We start from the raw sequence: 20,278 nt of genomic DNA on the forward strand, positions 1-20,278 counted from the left end.
TATTGTCGAGTCTGCTCCCATGGAAAACTGCAGGGATGTGACAGGATGGAGCTCCAGGCAGCATCCAGCCCCACCTGAAACACCCAGGCACCCAGCTGAGTGTCCAGGTGATCCACACAAGGCTTCCATCCAGTGTGGGTGTGACTCCCAGGCCTCTGGTCCATGGAGGGTGGCCTGATGGAGTAGCTGTGCTCTGGGTAATGTAGGCCTGAGTCTTTCAAGATTCTGTCAGGGGGGAACGGGCGCTCTCGAAGATCAAGCCTGGCATTTAACACTGACTATTTCACTGGGGTCAAAGTGAGATCCCACATGGGGCTTTATTCACTGCTAAAGGGGTAGATCATTTTGGAGGTTGACAGTAAACATTTGTCATGATGAGCAGGATATTTACATAGTCTGACACAGGTTCCAGTGAGGGACGGTGAGAGACATATTTCAATATGTAATACCATCACATGCTGTCATATACAGTATAGTCATGCAAGGTAGGTGACTTTGTTTTCCCCATGATTTTGCAGGCAATCTCATTTTGTCTGTGGTGCATAATAGGAAATAGTCACCTTGGGTAATACAAAAAAAAATAAAAAATATGAATGAAACCTTTTCTTGGAGTTGACACTTTAAGAAAGACTGTATGACAAATGTGGCCTTTTGGTAAATGAGTAAGCAAAACATCCGCTGAAGTTAACCTACATTCAAATCATTGTATCCACTTCATCCGTCTACACTGTGTGTGATACACTGTTAAATTAAAACTCTTTAATCTCAGCCCTGGTAAATTAGTAGGCATACGGTGACCAGCACCGCATGGACGTGTGTGTGTTGGGGATGGGGGGGGGGGGGGGGCTCACGCACGCGCTCACTGTCGTCAGATGCGTGTGGAGGATCAGTGCCCACCCAGTGACTTCCTGACCGCGTACAGAGTAAGATAATCGATGCGCATGCAGTAACTGGCAGGATTCTAACGGAACAATGTGACTGGTCGGGAATGACAGCCGTAATCGCGCGGGGTTAATGATTTACGCGGGTATGAACCGTTACCGTACATAAGGCATGCACACCGGCACCAGTGACACTGAAAGTATAGCCTACATTACGGGGTGGCGGATATCATTCTACTGTTCTGTGGCTTGTGCGCTCGTCTGTCTGTTTCTCATCGCTTCTGTGCCAGCGTGTTAGTAAGGTAAATACCTCAATACCCCGTTTGTATTGCTTACGTGTTTCGTTGTTTCACGTATTCCATGTACGGAAGTCTAACATGTAGCGTTATTTCTCGCTCAGTCAAATGGCTGAGTGCCTCTAGTAAAGGTCTATGACTCTATGCAAAGCAAGGTTGTCACATACAACTTTATATTAGCCTGACTAAAATATGTGTACCAGAATGTGTACCATTCTGTTATGATTGTGGAAACATTACACTGCTAACACATATAGCTGCATTACATGAATGGTTCATGCTGTCAATACGGAAATAATTAACTTGTCAACTTGTTGAACGTATGAGCAGAATAGATGGGTTGCCCTATTCAGTTACAATCAGGGGCTCACTAATTTACGCCTGTGCCATGTTGGGTTGGAGCGTATTGGTCCTGACTACTAAACAGAAGATTGTTCCAGGGGGAAACCAAGTGCGCACTGCATCCTTTGCGGATGTCGTAACATGCGGAGGGAGAATCAGTGCTAGGGGATGTACATAGACCTCGCCTAATGGCAGAATATTTATAGCAATAAGAGGAAATTACATGTTTGGCGTGCAACTATAGATAAGAACCCTTCACCCATAAGGCTGTGAAGGTAGAGCTGCATCTTGTCACAGTGGGTTTGCTTGAACAACACACTTATTAAGCGAAGAAGTCAACTCAGCGTGCAAGTATGTGACTGCTGGTGTTTTCCTTATTATTTTCGAGTGTTTTCTTTAGTAGTCTGGAAGGAAAAGGACATGCAAAGTGATATACATTGAGAATAAATGTTATAAGTAGAGAACATGTATGACTTATCGGAAACATGTTAACAAATGTTGCATTCTGGATTAAAGAATGGTCTCGGTCGATTCGTTGTGTCCATATACACGTTACATGTGCCAGTAGACTTTCAGTAGACTTTTACGCACACAGTGGTGGACTGGTGGATAAGGATAAATAGTATGTATAAGGTCGCAGACGACTTTGCTGTGGACCGGAGTACAGATCAGATCCTATTGTCTAAACAAATGTCAGGTTTGTCTAAAGTTAAAACACTTTTACCTCTGTCTTTCTTGCAGGTGACCACTGAGAGCTCATGTGGTACACACACTTTTCCGCAGTGTCGTAACTCTATCCTCTCGCTGCAGACCTTTAAATACATCTCCTAAAAACCTCACGCAGGTCACGTGGTGTAAGGTGAGCGCTTTCCTGTCCTGCACACGGGAAGGGACATCAGAGTGCGTGCTGCACTGCTTAAAACGGTACCAAGGAACCTTTCTGCTTATTGGACATTTAAATATACAACTTCAAGACTTTTTGGTGCAATTTACCCATAATCGTCAAGAAGTGTTTCATTTTTTTCTGTTCGCACAGCTTTTTCCCCCTCTTAATTTAGAACATTGACATGTTTTATCATTCTGTTACACATCTGTCAACTGGGCGCCTGCAGTGAATGGAGAACATACTCACTCTTCTACCGAAGTATCGGCAAGATCTCACGCGCCTGGAGACGGGCCAAACACTTGACTTTATCAACCCACGCGTTGATGAGCTACTACATTTGCTGTTAATATTTGATTATTTTGCCTTAAGAGACCACACACGAGTGTCCCTCTTCAACGTTATTTAATGGGATAAATTAACTCGGAATCAGGTAATTAACCGATCAGAGGAACTCAGAACTTAGACCCAATTGGGCTACTGTTTCCTTATTTCTCATCACGCCGATTGTCCTCAAAGGCCTCCGCATGGTACTTTGGTCGAAAGAACAAGACAAACTGCCCGACATCGACATGTCCTCCGGGGACATAGAGATGAAAAAAGAGGGGGCCCCAATGCCACCGGGCTATCTCAACTCCAACGGCTCCGTTCACCCGATGATCCTTACCGAGGACCCAGAGGAGATGAAACAGGAGACCGGGGGCGAGAATGAGCAGACGGAGCAGACCTCCTTCACTGACCGGACCGATGAGCCAGGCGAGGAGGAACGGTCGGAGATAGTGGTCATAGACTGCCGAGCGAACGCCAAAGGCCAGCGCGAGGAAGACGCTTTACTTGAGAATGCAAGCCAGAGCAATGAGAGTGACGACATCAGTACTGACCAGAGCCCTGAACCACCTGTACCGTTGAAGGAGACCTCCTTCTCCATCGGGCTGCAGGTGGTGTTTCCGTTCCTGCTGGCTGGGTTCGGGACGGTGGCGGCGGGAATGGTGCTAGATATTGTGCAGGTAAGAAAACTCAACTTATACCAACAGCGTTTGATACCCATTGACCGAATAAACGATAGGTAATCACTTCCACAACATCTGTACAACCACAGTAAATGGATCAAGAGGGGATTTTGAGTTGTCATGCAGCAGCTAAATTAAGCATTCATCTGTATCCGATTCCCAGGAGATGCATGTCTTATCATAATCTTACTAAAAACAATCATTGTCATGTTTATCAACACGTCATGTTTATCAACACGTCATGTTTATCAACACGTCATGTTTATCAACATAGTAGAACAAGTCACCGTCAACATTACACAATGACAACCTGACTTGGATGGACTAAGATGGATAGGTGGATAGAAAGAGGAAAACTGTGACTAAGACAGGGCTATATGTTTGGCCATCAACACCACAGGGGCTGGTAGTCATGTCCTTATGGCTGTTTTCTTGTTCCTATGTTCTTGCTATTTAATCTATCACCTTATCGGATTTGATCTTACATGTATACATATATCATACATATATGTGATTTGACACAAAGATCTTCTTAGTACCTGACCATATCCATAGCTTTTATCCAGCTATAGTGTTACAGTATCTTTCAATGCAGGCTCATCCATCCGAGAGGCCAATGTCTGTGGAGGACTGCTGCTTAGGGGCTGGCCTGGGGTATGATTTAATAAACCGCTTTTTGTCAAACTTGATTGGAACAGCATGTGTCAATCATTGACCCATCAACCTATCTGATGGCATCTCATTAAAGAAGGGTTGAGTGGGTGGTCATCAGAGATCATGCGGGTATTTAAATAACTTGTCTTTCCATCCCCTACCCCCTCTTTCCTCCTGTCCTGGCATATGTTGCCTTGTACATTGTGCACCTCGACCAGGGTGTGAATACTGAGAGGAGAGTTTATTTCCCCGCGCCAGAAATATTTATTTATACATATTGATAATATATGTATATATATATATATATATATATATATATATATATATATATATATATATATATATTATAAATATTATATTATTATATTATTCATATATATATATATATATATATATATATATATATATATATATATATATATATATATATGGATTCATTTTATTTTTTTATTTTTACAGAACAAATCCCAACAGTAATCCTACATTCCTGAAACTGTGAATTCCTGATCCATCAGTTGCCTGGTTGGCGAGTGAGGGCCAGAGTTATGGTAATTTACAGTGTAGCAGGAACTTGTGCATAGATGCTGGGCTTGGGAACATAAAACTCATGTGACTAGAACACAATAGAGAGGACTAAAGTGCTTTAGACAGGGCTAGTGTTGGCTCCCAGCTGCTCCTGAGCAGAGAGTTTGAGGAGAGGCAGGAAAGCAGAGCACTGCTCTACTCGGAACCTCAGAGAAAATCATTTAACTAAGTTATAATTACTCTCCTCCCTCTTTCCTGTTGACTCTCTGTCTCCTTTTCCCTCCCTCCCTCCCTCCCTCCCTCCCTCCCTCCCTCCCTCCCTCCCTCCCTCCCTCCCTCCCTCCCTCCCTCCCTCCCTCCCTCCCTCCCTCCCTCCCTCCCTCCCTCCCTCCCTCCCTCCCTCCCTCCCTCCCTCCCTCCCTCCCCCCCCTCCCTCCCCCCCTCCCTCCCCCCCTCCCTCCCCCCTCCCTCCCTCCCTCCCTCCCTCCCTCCCTCCCTCCCTCCCTCCCTCCCTCCCTCCCTCCCTCCCTCCCTCCCTCCCTCCCTCCCTCCCTCCCTCCCTCCCTCCCTATCCTTCTCTGTCTCTCTATCTTTCCCTCTCTGTTACCAACTGTGTGTGACTGCATATGCATGTGCAGAGAGCTGTGGCAGTGTATAAATACTGTCCAGGCAGCCTGGCAGGTCATATATTTCTTTAAGGTCAGCCTCTGGTGCAGATAAAGCTGGAGGTGTCTGGTTGCCAGGAGACGAGGCACTGGCACAGGCTGTCTCTTTGGATGCCAACATGGTGTACCCCAAGAACTCTGAACAGAGCGGTGGTGTGGGCAGAGGGAGGGAGCAAAGGGGGAAAGAGTCACATCACTTACTTTTAAGTGAAAGCTAGAGCCGAGGTAGTGTAGTTTGGGGGTTAGAACATTATAATCATGCCCCAGAGAGAGAGACAGAGTATACGTGTAGTACCATTTAGTCAAAATAATTTTCTTTCTTTCTTTCTTTTTCTCTTTCTCTCTTTCTCTCTCTCTCTCTCTCTCTCTCTCTCTCTCTCTCTCTCTCTCTCTCTCTCTCTCTCTCTCTCTCTCTCTCTCTCTCTCTCTTTGGCATATCGAGTTCCTTCCCCTCAAGTTAGTCGATTCATTTCTAACAAACTGACTTTTAAAAACATTGTTTCAAAAAGTCGATGTCTTAGACGTTGTTCTTCTCATTATAGTAGGTTTTACTGAGTTTGTGCACAGTGTCCTATCATTCTGTAATTCACGTTCTCTGTCAAGGCTAACTACCAACTAAGCTTATCCCGTTTTGCCCTTGTAGAAAGGTAATTGTCTCTCACTGTCTCAAACTTTTCTCGCTCTCTATCTGTTTCTCTCACTCTCTCCATTTATCTTTCTATCTCTTTTGGTATATGTGCTTTAGCTGCCTATCATCTGCCTCAGAGTAACAACCATGTCACACAATTTATTTGTTGATTCATGGGCAAGTTTAGAACATATTTATATCCTGTATGTATCACAATAGCAGTAAAATGGTAAGATCGGTCTTAGAGTACTCAGAATACTTCCTGGAGTTAGTCTGTTGCTGTGTTGCTGCTACAACCTGTAAGTCTGTTTACCCTGAGTCGTCTGTCCCACAGCAGTGGTCAGACATGGCGGCGAGACATGGTTGTAGCCTCAAAAACAGACAAACAGTCTAAAAATAAAGAAAGCCGTAAACAGGAAAACACAGTCAACACAAAGGCCTGACACCAGCCAAGCCCTGTCTGCCTACCAGAGGCCATTTTGGTCCAACCACATCCAGTTGCCTGGTTTCCACAGGAGCCATAGTGCATCTACAGTGTGGGCTGGGTCTCATGTGACTGACTCAGTATGATCGTCTGTCTGCTGGTCTCTCTTTTTCTCTTAATCTCTCTCTCTCTCTCTCCCCTCTCACTCTCTCTCTCTCCCCCCCCCTCTCTCTCTCAGATTAAGGGCAGTACAGTATCATCACATACAGTATTCTCTTGCTAACAGCATGACAGTATTTTATTGACATGGCTGTTGTAATTTCAAATTTCCTTGTCTCCTGTCCTTGATTACCACAAAGACTTAAACGATGATGATAGGTGTCTGTAGTTCCTAATTTCTTTCGTGGAACTGCTCTGGAAATAATTCACTTCTTATCAGTGGGCAGCTCGTAACTAATAGAAGATTACAATAGTGGAGACAGCTGGTGTCTTTGTAAATTAATTTGAAAGGATTAGTAGGTTAGCCTGCTATTGGAGTAAAGCTCTCGCTAATATTTCAGCGAGTCCAGAAGGAGTTTTCATGTTCAGATTTGAACATTCTGGAAGGCTCATCTCTTTGGAATCCTCCTTTGAAACACAGTCTATTTCCAATAGTGGAAAAACCTTGGAAAGGGACTGCTATGCAGTTACTACAGTATTATTTGGTCAGCAGTTTTGTGTTGTTGCCAGTATTTCTATGACGCGGTCAGTGTTGCAGTGACGCTGCGTTCCCCAGGGCTCAGATTTCAGACCCTCCATATAGTGCAGCAGTTGTCAGATGATCAACAGTAGTCAGACGGGCCTGCAGCAGCAACGTGAGCCTGCCATAGGGCACAGGGACATGCCACAGGGCCTGTACACCTGTGGCATAGGCGGGTACGCACACGTTCCTAGAACCAGGCGAACCAGAGCTGTGTCTGGCCCGGGGCCCAGGTCGCATGGAGAAAACTACACACGCTCACTGGGGGAGGAGAACAAAGTCTTGCTGGGAGGAGGGTGGGGGTGTATGTTGGGATAGGGGGAAGGATGTGAAAAGAGAGTGTGAGATAGTGCATCTTATTGGGAGAGAGAGGCTGAGGAGTGTGGGTGCTCGGGGAACCAGAGCTCGGGTGGCAGGTGGACCAGGCCAGAGGACTGAGGTCCCTTTGGAGTCGGCCGCTTTCAAAAGGCCACGGCGCTGTCTGGTTGTGGAGAGGAGCTGTTCCACCTGCTCTGAGTGCTGAGTCGACACAGCATACCATTATAGCTGGCTCGTCTCTCTCCCAGAGCTGTAAAGTCAAAAGAAATACTCTTGTTTCCTCCCTGACAGCTGCTACTGTATGTATTGATTAGGCTGCAGTCTGACTGGAGTGTAAGTGCCCAGTGCCAGTGGGACAGACTCTAAACAGAAGCACTTTCCCTGTGGATGGATCGATGTCCTCAGCCCCATTGCCTCGTCCCTAGACCACATCCCTGCCCTGCTGTACTGTACCAGTCCTAATAGAGCACATCCCTGCCCTGCTGTACTGTACTAGTCCTTATAGACCACATCCCTGCCCTGCTGTACTGTACTAGTCCTTATAGACCACATCCCTGCCCTGCTGTACTGTACCAGTCCTAATAGAGCACATCCCTGCCCTGCTGTACTGTACTAGTCCTTATAGACCACATCCCTGCCCTGCTGTACTGTACTAGTCCTTATAGACCACATCCCTGCCCTGCTGTACTGTACCAGTCCTATAATACCACAGCCCTGCCCTGCTGTACTGTACCAGTCCTAATAGAGCACATCCCTGCCCTGCTGTACTGTACTAGTCCTTATAGACCACATCCCTGCCCTGCTGTACTGTACTAGTCCTTATAGACCACATCCCTGCCCTGCTGTACTGTACCAGTCCTAATAGAGCACATCCCTGCCCTGCTGTACTGTACTAGTCCTTATAGACCACATCCCTGCCCTGCTGTACTGTACCAGTCCTATAATACCACAGCCCTGCCCTGCTGTACTGTACCAGTCCTATAATACCACAGCCCTGCCCTGCTGTACTGTACTAGTCCTTATAGAGCACAGCCCTGCGCTGCTGTTCTGTACTGTACCAGTCCTAATAGACCACATCCCTGCCCTGCTGTACTGTACCAGTCCTAATAGAGCACATCCCTGCCCTGCTGTACTGTACCAGTCCTAATAGAGCACATCCCTGCCCTGCTGTACTGTACCAGTCCTAATAGAGCACAGCCCTGCGCTGCTGGGCATCACAAAGGACCATGCAGTCATCAGTTTCAGGCCTCAGCCACCCTCTCAAAGATGGAAAAACAGTTTGAGGAGGATTCACAGTGGACGTAGGTGGTTGGCTTCCCAAGACATATCATTTTGTGTACGCTTCCCCTTGTGTGTGGGCGCGCATATTTGTGAAGTATTCATTTTCTCTGACACGTATCCCTTCAGATCTTGCTGGCCTTGCTGTAAGCTGTCTTTGTCCTCTCCTACGAGAACACATTGGCTGAAGGAGGCAGTTGGCACCGAAAGGCCTTGTATTTATGCTGAGCAAGAGAGCTGCAGGCAGATGGATAGTGCTTACTGTAAAGCATTTTTGGCTGTAGAGGTTATATAAAAGGGTGCATGAAATATGTTTAAGCTCCTTATTGGGGGGGGGGGAGACTAGGCAAGGAAAACAAGAGAGCAGGCAAGATGGAGACGGGAGAAGAGAGGACAGATTGAGATGCGTGGTGTATAGAGGAAGCTGGGTGTCGTGTTTGACCTTGAATAAAACAGGATCACAATATGATACACAGTCTGTAGAGATGGAATGTCAAGACGATGATACATCAGCTGAATCAATATCATATGGGGGATAACAAGGTCGTCCTGACACTGTCCTCCTGCTTATACCTGTTTAGCTGCCTGTGTTCCACAGGAGATGTTATCATACCAGACAGGGTCATGTTGCTAGGTTCACTACTAATACTGTGTGGTGGTTATGTGATGGTGTTATTGATATTGTCTGATGATGTTTCTGTTTCTGACATTGTGTGAGGGTTATACTGATGTTGGGTGGTGGTGTTTCTGACATTGCGTGATGGTGTTTCTGATGTTGTGTGGTGGTGTTTCTGTTTCCGACATTGTGTGATGGTGTTTCTGATGTTGGGTGGTGGTGTTTCTGTTTCTGACATTGTGTGACGGTGTTTCTGATGTTGTGTGGTGGTGTTTCTGCCGTCGTGTGAGGGTGTTTCTGATGTTGTGTGGTGCTTTGTCTTGCAGCACTGGACAGTGTTCACGGAGGTGACGGAGGTCTTCATCCTGGTCCCTGCTCTGCTGGGGCTCAAAGGCAACCTGGAGATGACCCTAGCTTCCAGACTGTCCACAGCGGTAAGTGTCTGTGTTTCATTATGCGGTTTATTTTGCTATATTTCTGTGCAAGACAGATATGCTGTGACAAGGGATTGAATGCTGTAGGACAGCATGGAGTGCTTGATTGGCCGAGGGCTGCAGGTGAGGAGAGTGCTAGGTTGGAGAGGGGTGGAGGGAGGGGCATGGACGTCATCCCACCTCTGAATGAGGGAAAGCTTTGTTTACGTCGTCTTGGAAACACTCCTCCCAAAGCCAGCCAAGTTTGTGACAATACCTTATGTGGGATTTGTCAGGATTCAGTTCTTCAGGTCTTAGTATTAGGTTATTTTGGTTGAATACAGTTCAACTGAACGGTTAGGGAATCGGGCTGGTAATCAGAAGGTTGTTGGATCGATTCCCCACTGTGACGTGTGTCCTTGGGCAAGACACTTCACCCCTACTTGCCTCGGGGGGAATGTCCCTGTACTTACTGTAAGTCGCTCTGGATAAGAGTGTCTGCTAAATGACTAAATGTAAATCTAAGTTTGATTAAAGAGATCTAAGACACAAACAGTCAGAAAACATTCTGCTAAACTTCTTAATTAGATGGCTTTCACTTGTGACACATTCTTCTGAAACCAAAGAGAGGTTATCCTAAGGGAAGGTGTGTTCTCTCATTACAGATCACAACGTATGCTTTCACTCTCACAAAGAGATGATTCATAAGGTTCAATTAAGTTAGGGAAGTTTCCTAATAAGTTTTTGATAATTGTTTTGTTTTTGTGATACCCGAAACAAGTGCTGAGCCCTCGAATGGGAAAGTGCCTCGTATTGAAATACAGCAAGGCAACGTTGTTGCTCATTGTAGGCCGAGAGCAGTTTGATCTGGACAGCATACCTCTGGGTTTCTTCCAGAAAGGGCAAACGAAGGGGCAGACTAACCCTGTGGTTAACTAAGAGAATTAGATCCCAGAGCAGACAAATCCACACATTCTTTCCATCATTCTGTGGGAAACAACAACTGAAGCTCATTAGCTGATTTCCTGCACTTTCCCAGCTTTACCTTCACATCAGAGTCAAACAGAGTCTGGTCCAGTTCTGTTTCAGTCCGTCCACACACGCTGTCCAGGACTGACCCCCTCCAGCCTCTCTCCTGACCCTGCCCGAGACCTCTCCCACCCAACCAAAGCTTACCAGACTGGGGGCAAAGCTTGCTCACCGCCCTGATACCCGGTCAGGACCTTGACAGGCCCCTGGAGGCCATGTCTCTTCCCATGTTGGTGCTAATGACCACCAGATTACTTCCACTGTACGTGCTTAATTCTGAAAAATAGTTAATTCCATGCTGTGGCAGGCAAAGGGGGACTTCAGTTCACATGACCAGGGGTCACAGGAAAATAGACCTCTTTGTCTGTGAGTTGAGTAAAACGGTTCTCTCTTTCCCTTCCTCTCTCTCTCTCTCTCTCTCTCTCTCTCTCTCTCTCTCTCTCTCTCTCTCTCTCTCTCTCTCTCTCTCTCTCTCTCTGTCTCTCTCTCTCTCTCTCTCTCTCTCTCTCTCTCTCTCTCTCTCTCTCTCTCTCTCTCTCTCTCTCTCTTTCCTTCTCTCTCACTTGTGAAATGTGCAAGTGAAATGGTTTTGCCTTGAATAAGAAAGGCTGGTGTGGTGAAACTGCTTGGTTAGCTGGCAGTTCTAAATGCCCAATGAAGGTATCTTTAAAAATCAAAGTCTCTCTCTCTCTCCCTCTGTAAAAAGTTGTTTTTTTTGTGCCACTCTCCTATCCCCTCTTCTGTGTTATTGTTCCTAATTAACTGTGTGTTTTGAGATAATCACGTTTTGTGAATGAATGCTGGCAGTATACAGGTCACTGGCCTTTACATCTTAATCATCTTACTGGAAGTTTCAGAGCATGTTTACAGTGTCAGATCATAGATCTCAGTGTTAGGTAGCCTTCCTGTACGCGTAATGCCACAGCACTCCCCTCTCTACAACAAGTAGACCTTTCTCTGTCACATGGGTGGGACTGTTGATGTGTTGGGGATCCCAGAGACCACCTTATCTAGCCACCAACACACCCACCCACACGCAGACATGTGTCCCCTTGGTGGCGTGACCTTTACAATGTCTTATCTCTCTGACCTTAGCTCTGTTATCAAAACCGGTGTCGGCCTGTTCTTCACTGATCTGTCCACACAAACACGAACACGAACACGAACACACGGTCACGTACAGGAGTCACACTGACCGAGGGAGGGGTCACTTTGGTGGTGGGATGCTGTTTCCAGTTATATAAGGACACATAACCGTACATACACACATGCTATAAACACACACACACACACACACACAAATACCCTGAAATATAGTTGAAATCACTTATCAGTCTTTTCTGTAAAGTGAAGTGGAGTTTTTTCAGAATTACACACTCTTCAGCAAAGTGCTTTATCAGTGTTGTTTGACTGTGCATTAACTTTGTGTATAGATCGTTTATCTGAAACCCTCTCTCAGGCTTTGTGAATGAAAGAACATTTTCACGGAAAATAAATTGCACTCTGAACAGGTCTCTCTCTTAAATTGGTCCAATCCCAGCACAGCCATGTTAAGAGAATGTTAGCGTAACCAAATAGCAGCATTTTAGGGAAGTGGAGCGTGGTGCAGCAGTTGTGTGTGTGTGTGTGTTCCAAAGTGAGAGATTCAGTGCCAGGCTGAGAGGCTCCTTCCCTGGCTCAGTACCAACACCTCCATTCAGACCTCCTCATGCTCTCTGTCTGTGTGTCTCTCTCTTTCTCTCTCTTTCACACTCTGTCTCTCTCTCTCTCACTTACTCTCTCTCTTTTCTCTCTCGGTCTCTCTTTTTCTCCCCCCCCCTCATTCTCCCTCTTTCCCCCTCATTCTCTCTCTTCCTGTCTTTTTGGCAGTCAGAGTTGTTAGGACCTGTCATGTGACCAGGCCTTGATGTAGTGCTCCTCTCTGAAGAGAGAGGGAGAGGAGAGAGGAGGAAGAGAGAAAATGTGCCCTATGCTACTCACCAGCTAGTTAGCACAATAACAGGAATACTGTATGTACTTGCAGTTAGTCCTACGGAATACAAATGGATGTTGTTTGGTAATCACCACGGACATTGACTTCCCTCCTCTTGTCTCACTCCTATGGCGTCTGTACATGTCTAGTGAACGGCGGGAGGCTTGTTTCAGTGTTTCACACGTCCGATCCTCGACCGTCCATCCCTCCCTCGCCTCTGCAGTACAGCTTCCCTTCACAGCAGTGTGAGATCATGAGAGGACGTTTAGACAGGGATGGAGGGAGGGAGGGAGGGAGGCGAGGATGTGTTTCCAGCAGGCCTGCTGCTTGGTGCCCTGCCACTGAGAGACATCAGGATCATAGCTTCAGACACACAGTAGCTCTCTGTAGGCTGTAGACACTTGTTGCTGGAGACCATGAGGCGGTGTGTGTGTGAGCGATGAGATAAGTGGAGTCGGCCGCAGGGCAGGGTGTTGGGGTGGGGTTGGGTGGGGGGGTGTTGTTGGAAGAGATCAGGGAACCTTTGTCCAGAGAACTGTCTTCTGTTTGTTGTTGTGGGGCAGAGGGGCAACGGCGCCTGCAGATGCGACACACACTTGTGCTGTCTTGCTCACACACACTCACACACACACACACACACACATATATATACACTGGCACTCAAACTCATATCAGCTGGGCTATTTGTGCCTGCTCAAGTAGCTGTAGAGCTGGTTTGGCTGTGGTGATGATGTGTGAGTGATGTGCCCTGCTGTGCCCCTGCTCTCAGGCAAACATCGGTCAGATGGACACATCCAAGGACATGTGGCAGATGATCATGGGGAATCTCGCCCTCATCCAGGTACCCAGACTGAACCCTCCACAACGCAACACCACGCTACACCTAGACATAGAACGCTGTGAGGAGCAATACTGGAACACAGAACATTATTAGAGTGACTAAATGTTCAACTACAGATTACTTTGAAACCGGTGTAATCCTGGTATTACCCGGTGAGGTACCCTGTTCTCTGACTGGGAAGGGATTATATAAACTAAGGCTACTATTATGTCATGTTTGACCAGCCTACTCCTACAGCCTCCCCCTGACAAAGGGAGGGTAGCTCACCAGCTTCATGGAGACATGAAGTATGGCACACACACAGTACATACTGCACACATGTAGACACTAGTACACTCAGATAATTATGATTCACCCAAACACACCCAGGCACAAAGCAAGCCCTCTCATGCCACCTGTCTGCCTGCCTGTCTGTCTGTCTGTCTCTCCCCAGGTCCAGGCCACAGTGGTGGGGTTCCTCGCCTCCATCGCTGCAGTGATCTTTGGCTGGATCCCCGAGGGCCAGTTCAGACTGGGCCACGCCGTGTTGCTTTGTGCCTCCAGTGTGGCGACAGCCTTCATTGCTTCTCTGCTGCTAGGTAATGACCAGGGCCACACACTATATCGACAGGGACAGTGGACACACAACTGGGATTTAATCCCAATTCAATATTGCTAGCCATGTAGTCATTCTTCAGTAAGATATTATACAATCAGTATATCTATTCTCCTGAAAGTAAGATAGCATTCTAAACTTTGTATAAGATGTATGGGTTTTGAACTCAGAAGCGCCATTTTTATGTATCAAGCAGCTTGTGTTTGGTTTGTTTGACCAAAAGTCCCTCCCTGGTTTCCTCAGGTTTGATCATGATTGGTGTGATCATCGCATCCAGGAAGGTTGGCATCAACCCTGATAATGTAGCCACACCTATCGCTGCCAGCCTGGGAGACCTGATCACCCTCTCTCTGCTGGCTGGCATCTCCACGGGCCTGTACAAGGAGCTAGGTACCCAACACAAACACAAACACCTGTCTTCTCATCAGTCTCACAGGATGTTTTCGGGTTCATCTACTGTCACAATGACATATTGAAGCTGGTTTGATAGTCTCACCACAAATGTTTGGTTGACCCCATCCTGACTAGACGCAGGGAGGCGTAAAATAACAGTGTGATCCCAGTCCACACAGTGAGGGTTGATCCCACAGCTAAGCTCACAGGCTGTTTGTGTGTGTGGAGGATCTATTGTTAGCTCAGTGATAGTGTCTCCACCACACCCAGCTTTAGTGTTCCTCCCACCCACCCAAATTCACACACACGCATACACACACACACGCACACACAGTCATGGAAACATCCATCACACTGGAGAATAATCACACCCTCCCAGCCAGTCTTCAATGTGCTGTGTTTCTGTCTCTATACAAACTGTAATGTCATACATTTGTGTAGTTCTGGAAATGAACCGAGGTGTTTTTGTGTGTTTGGTTGTAGACCTCAACAACTATGCCAACCCGCTGGTGTGTGCTGTGTTTGTGGCGATAACCCCTGTGTGGGTTCTGATAGCGCGGCGGATCCCGTCCACTCGAGAGGTGCTCTACTCGGGCTGGGAGCCTGTAATCATCGCCATGGCGATCAGCAGGTGCCGCTAGCACGACCTGACACCACTGAACCTTGAGTAGAAGCCGTGTTGTGTGATTGGGTCGTAGTATTCATCCGTTTCCCTCTCTCAGTGTGGGAGGCCTGATTCTGGACAAAACGGTCTCCAACCCCAACTTTGCCGGCATGGCTGTCTTCACCCCTGTCATCAACGGTGGGACTCTCAAACAACCCTCTGTACAACCTCCGACAGAACACTCAACCAGTAATACCGACTATATACATCCACGCTCTCTGACTGTGTGTGTTTGTGTCCAGGCGTGGGCGGTAACCTGGTAGCGGTCCAGGCCAGTCGAATCTCTACCTACCTGCACATGAATGGTCTACCTATGGGTGACCCAAACGCTCCCCCCAGGAAGTGTCCCACCCCTTGCATGTCCTTCTTTGGCTCCAGTAAGAAAAATACCTTCTTATTCTGCTGTGTAATATATGATGCAACAGATGTAGTTATGTAAGGGAAGATTTGAACATGATCCCTCTCCACCCCACCCCCCCCAGGTGTGAACTCTCGTTCAGCTCGCGTGCTCTTCCTCCTGGTTGCCCCGGGACACCTGGTCTTCCTTTACACCATCAACTCCATGCGAGCAGGACATACCACTCTAACCTCCATCTTTATAGCCTTCTACATGGCTGCTGCACTGCTGCAGGTACATGCACACACACACACAGACACACCTGAACCCATACGTAGTGATGTCAATTCTCTGGTTGGCCCCAATGCACATCACATCCACACACATCTCTCTCTCTCTCTCTCTCTCTCTCTCTCTCTCTCTCTCTCTCTCTCTGTCTCTGTCTCTGTCTCTCTCTCTCTCTCTCTCTCTCTCTCTCTCTCTCTCTCTCTCTCTCTCTCTGTCTCTCTGTCTCTCTCTGTCTCTCTCTCAGGTGTTGATCCTGCTGTACTTGGCTGACTGGATGGTTCACTGGATGTGGAGCCGGGGGATGGACCCTGACAACTTCTCCATCCCCTACCTGACCGCCCTGGGAGACCTGCTGGGCACCGGCTTCCTGGCGCTCTGCTTCCACATCCTCTGGCTCATTGGAGACAAAGACACCGATGTGGGAGACTAGACACCCACCCACCGGGACATGGACAACAGGACACCTGACACCAGGCCAGTGTCTCCATCTGGCTCAGCGTTGGGCAGGTATCCTGTTCTGTTCGGGGGCTCTGGTTGGCGGTGGTGCCTTATAAGGAGAATAGAGTTGAATTTGAGCCTGTTGGGGATTGCCTCTCCCCCTTCTGCAACGTCTGAACGACTTCATCAGTGTGTCTGTTTCAGCCATAGAACAACAGCAGCAGCACGACGACCCCCAGCACGACGCCTCAGCCCTTCCACCACCCCCCCCCCCCCCCCCGGTGTACACGAGTCTCCCTTTGTATCGCTACGTAACTGAGCTCCACTACTTTGGTTATTGTTCTTATTACTGTTCTGATGACGATTATTATTGTTGCACTTGATATAAATCAATATCAGTTCTGATGTAGGGCAAATCCTCATTATTTTAGATGGGGATGTCAGCCCACAGGCAAGTCTCTCAGACATGCTGCCTTTGTAAAGATGAAATCAACTTCTAACACTTGAAATGACACAGACAGACAGCAAAAAACACACACACACACACACACACACACACACACACACTGAAGCCTAGTACGCTGAATCACCAAGTGCTTTATGTGTATAGAGATATGCATGATGATCTATAATGTGATGTAATAATTGGAGGTAGGAGGTTATGGGGCACTGTGGGCCTTGGCTGGGGGGTGTGGTGGCAGCAGCACAACAGACCTAAATCTCTTTAAATAACCCTGCTGTCTTAACTCAAGTTCAGCTGACTGCCCCTCATGTTACCCCACCCAGGAGGCAAGGTGATTAGCTGCCCTTAACCTCCGACCTGAAATCAGATCCTTTGTGCATCACCTGCAGTGATGTAACTGCGTTGCATAAGGTTAGGGACTGCTTCTCAACAGAGGTTGTTTTACATAACATTTGTATTCATATAGCAGACGCTTTGATCCAAAGCGACATACACATTGTATCGTACAGGTCCTATCCCCTGACCTTTCAAGAGGCCGTAGGTTCAACACGTCCTGAAGGGTTTTCTTGATTAACATTGGCCCTGGTACTTAGCACACAGCAGCTTTTTGGTCGGGCCACTTCGACAGAGATCCCTGAGCTCAGAAATCAACAACCTGTCCTCGTTTCCAGTTTGGTCCTCCTGGAGCACGGCTCAGGGGGCGGACGGGAAACATCTGAAATGAGATCTCTCTTCAATGTTTACTGACTTAGCACAGCCATTATGGAGACCGTAAAACGACGTGGTTAGTCTGTTTGTTTGGCAGGGTTTGGCTGCTGGGCCCACAACTGACACCCACACTCAAGGGGTCAAGGGTCACATGTTTGTTAGGTCACATGTCTGTTGGGTCACATGTCTGTTGTTGTGCTGTGAGGTCAGAGAGGTGATATAGCGACACAGGCTGTTTCCAGTTTAATTGGTATGTGTACAGTCAGTTCTGGATTCACACTGTATTTAGAATGTAGAGGAATGTGTTGCACACATGGAATGGTTGGTTTAACAGAGATGATCACCTGCTGGCCTCTTTGCATAGCATAAATAGTATGATGGATTTGCAATTTGATTGGAAGGGGAGATGACAGTCTTAATTGGTTTGTGTGGACTGGCAGGTTCCAAATGTGGTTATCACCATTCCAATAGTTTGAGCAAAAAGCTGCTCCTTAAGCAGTCATTGTTTTGGTCCAGTTCAGGTTCAGTGTTGTCTATATCACATCCCAAGGGCTGCTCTGAAAGACCATAAACTTGAACCACACGCCCAGGGCAACCACCTCCTGAACACTTTGTTGATTGCAGAATGAAATCTTTATGACTCAAATTCATTTAGAATGTTGGCACCAGAGGCTGTAGGACAACCCACATATTTGGTGCCATGATTGATGATAGCTTGTATGTATAGGCTTGCCATAGATGGTACAAACGGTTACAGCGTTCATAAAATAGCCTTTCAATATTGTTTTATAAGTGTGAGCATGGGTACACACAAATGCACATAGTGCCACAGTACTTGCATATACCATATGAACTGGCTCAAATACTTTAATATTAAAAATGATCGGTTGCGTCACTGTTAAGGAAGGGCGAAGAGGCTATTAGAGATTACAGCACACAGCCATACTGTCAATGGAGCCTGTCTCTCTGAGTCACAGCTTGGTTTCAAGGTGAATTGTTCACACTTAAGTTTTTCCGGGCTTGTAAGATTTTAATGCGTTTTAAGGGGCCAGCAGAATGCATGTGCAGGGCACATAAATTGAAAATGCAAAAGTTGTCCATTCAGAATGACTTTTCAAAAAAAATTGTGATGTCAGATGTGGCACATTTTACAAAATGGAAGTTGGAATTTATGTGATTATTTGCATTAAAAATAGATTTACTTTTATTTTGCTTTTCATTGACTTTTTTCCTTAAATATTTTGTGGATGTCATTTGTAATAATTTGTTTCTGTGAATTAAATGGGCAACTGCAGAAAGATGCAACAAGGATTAATCAGTAGACTTGTGCAAAGTACCGTAATGTATAACAGACACCAGAGGGTGCCACTCCTAATTGTACTGATTTAACACAGTGGTAAAACACCTCTTATTCTCTGCATCCACTCTTCAAAAGTATGTTCTCTGAACTTTAGATTTGGCTTCTACTTGTACCCTACATTTTAGAATTCTTAATTCTATGACTTGTATCCTTGATTCTAGAAGCTGTGTGCTACATGGTTGTATCTGTATCATTCATTCTAGAACCTATATCCATGAGTCTAGAACCTGTATTCAAGACCCACATGCCTTGGACTCTAAAACGTGTATCTTTAATTCTAGAACCTATAGCTTATATTTTAGAACAAAAGCTGTATTCCACTCTCTGCTGTCTTACTGACCAGGTGCCAAGTGTTTGGCCTCCGCAGGATTGAAAGTTGTGAATACTTTTTTGGGATGAAGTAACGCTTTGTCTATTTATTTTTAGATGCACACAAAGCAAATTGTACATATGATATATTTATTCTATAAAAAGGTGTTTATTTTTCATTTGATTTTGGCTCTGTTTTGTTTTTGTAATTATTACACTTTTTTCTTTTCTCTTCTGTATATTTTTTTTCCACTCTTTTCTTTCTTTTCTGCAATGGGCCAGTAGAGATTTGGCATTAGCTGCAGTAGATTGGCAGTGACGCTAACATTTAGCATAGTGCCTAATATGTGACAAACTACACACCTCACAACCCCTGCAACAAGCATGGGAGTCTGCTAAGACAGAAACGCCTTAACCTATCAGAGCCAAGCTCAAGTTGAGAGTAACCAATCAGGAGCTAGGCTCAACACAGAGTAGCATCTCTAAAATTAGCTTTGATTAATAACTGATTCAGAATCATTATGTCGTAATTTAATACTGTCTGAAGGAGTGTGACCTAAAAGACAGAGTCTGTCATGGCTACATAGCCCTCTATTTAGAACAAGGATGAGTCAATATTGTAAATCGAGGGCTCTGCCTATGTCTGAATCAACCAACATGGAGGTTCAGAGAGGAAAACAGACAGATTATCTATCTATAACTCACACCTTCCCCTCCTTCAGTATTGCCCTCAGTGCTTCCATCCAGACCCCCCATCCCCACTACGAACACAGCTGACTCTTGGCTAGGAGACACAGGCTGCAGCTGGCTGGAGACCCCTACTGGACATAACAGGAACAGCCGTACCTTCCCACCTTGACACAATGAGATGTTTTACTAGTGTCTCCAGGTCTATCCAGCTGCCTCTATTAAACACACACACATAGAGGAAACATACAGAAGCACACTCGTAGAAACCTGCTGAGGTCAGCGTGCTCCATATGTGGACTCCCCGTCCCCCCCACCCCCACCTTCTCTTCTCCATGGTAACAGTAGCGAGGGTCTCTCCCTGCAGGATTTTGTAAATTGCTGGAAATAAAGGACTATATTATTTCGTACCACTCCTCCGTTTCCCAGTCTTTTTCTGTGAGTCTGTATTGTTGCTGCTGTGTTGGAGGCCTACACGGGTTACATCGTCTCTCAAACTCACGTCTACACAGTTCCTAACTC

General features: G+C 46.4%; 1 protein-coding gene across 2 annotated transcripts; it reads left to right on the plus strand.

Moving 5' to 3' along the window:
- The first annotated feature begins 912 nt into the window (after positions 1-912).
- On the plus strand, positions 913-20,172 carry slc41a1 (solute carrier family 41 member 1). 2 transcript variants are annotated; one of them, XR_014766611.1, is made up of 12 exons: positions 913-1,183; positions 2,261-3,409; positions 9,586-9,693; positions 13,443-13,514; positions 13,948-14,092; positions 14,353-14,499; positions 14,986-15,133; positions 15,225-15,304; positions 15,409-15,543; positions 15,649-15,797; positions 16,036-16,298; positions 16,434-20,172. XR_014766611.1 is itself a non-coding variant. In XM_084705346.1 (11 exons), exons 2-11 carry the CDS (start codon positions 2,930-2,932, stop codon positions 16,219-16,221), a joined length of 1,650 nt encoding a protein of 549 aa, XP_084561472.1. In that variant the 5' UTR covers positions 913-1,183; positions 2,261-2,929; the 3' UTR covers positions 16,222-20,172. The 2 variants fall into 2 exon arrangements, 1 of the variants encoding a protein (XP_084561472.1); XM_084705346.1 differs by having other exon boundaries at positions 16,036-20,172.
- The last annotated feature ends 106 nt before the right edge of the window (positions 20,173-20,278 follow it).

The sequence above is a fragment of the Hypomesus nipponensis genome, chromosome 9, assembly GCF_054491055.1.
Source record: "Hypomesus nipponensis isolate SF chromosome 9, ASM5449105v1, whole genome shotgun sequence".
Taxonomy (NCBI): Eukaryota; Metazoa; Chordata; class Actinopteri; order Osmeriformes; family Osmeridae; genus Hypomesus; species Hypomesus nipponensis.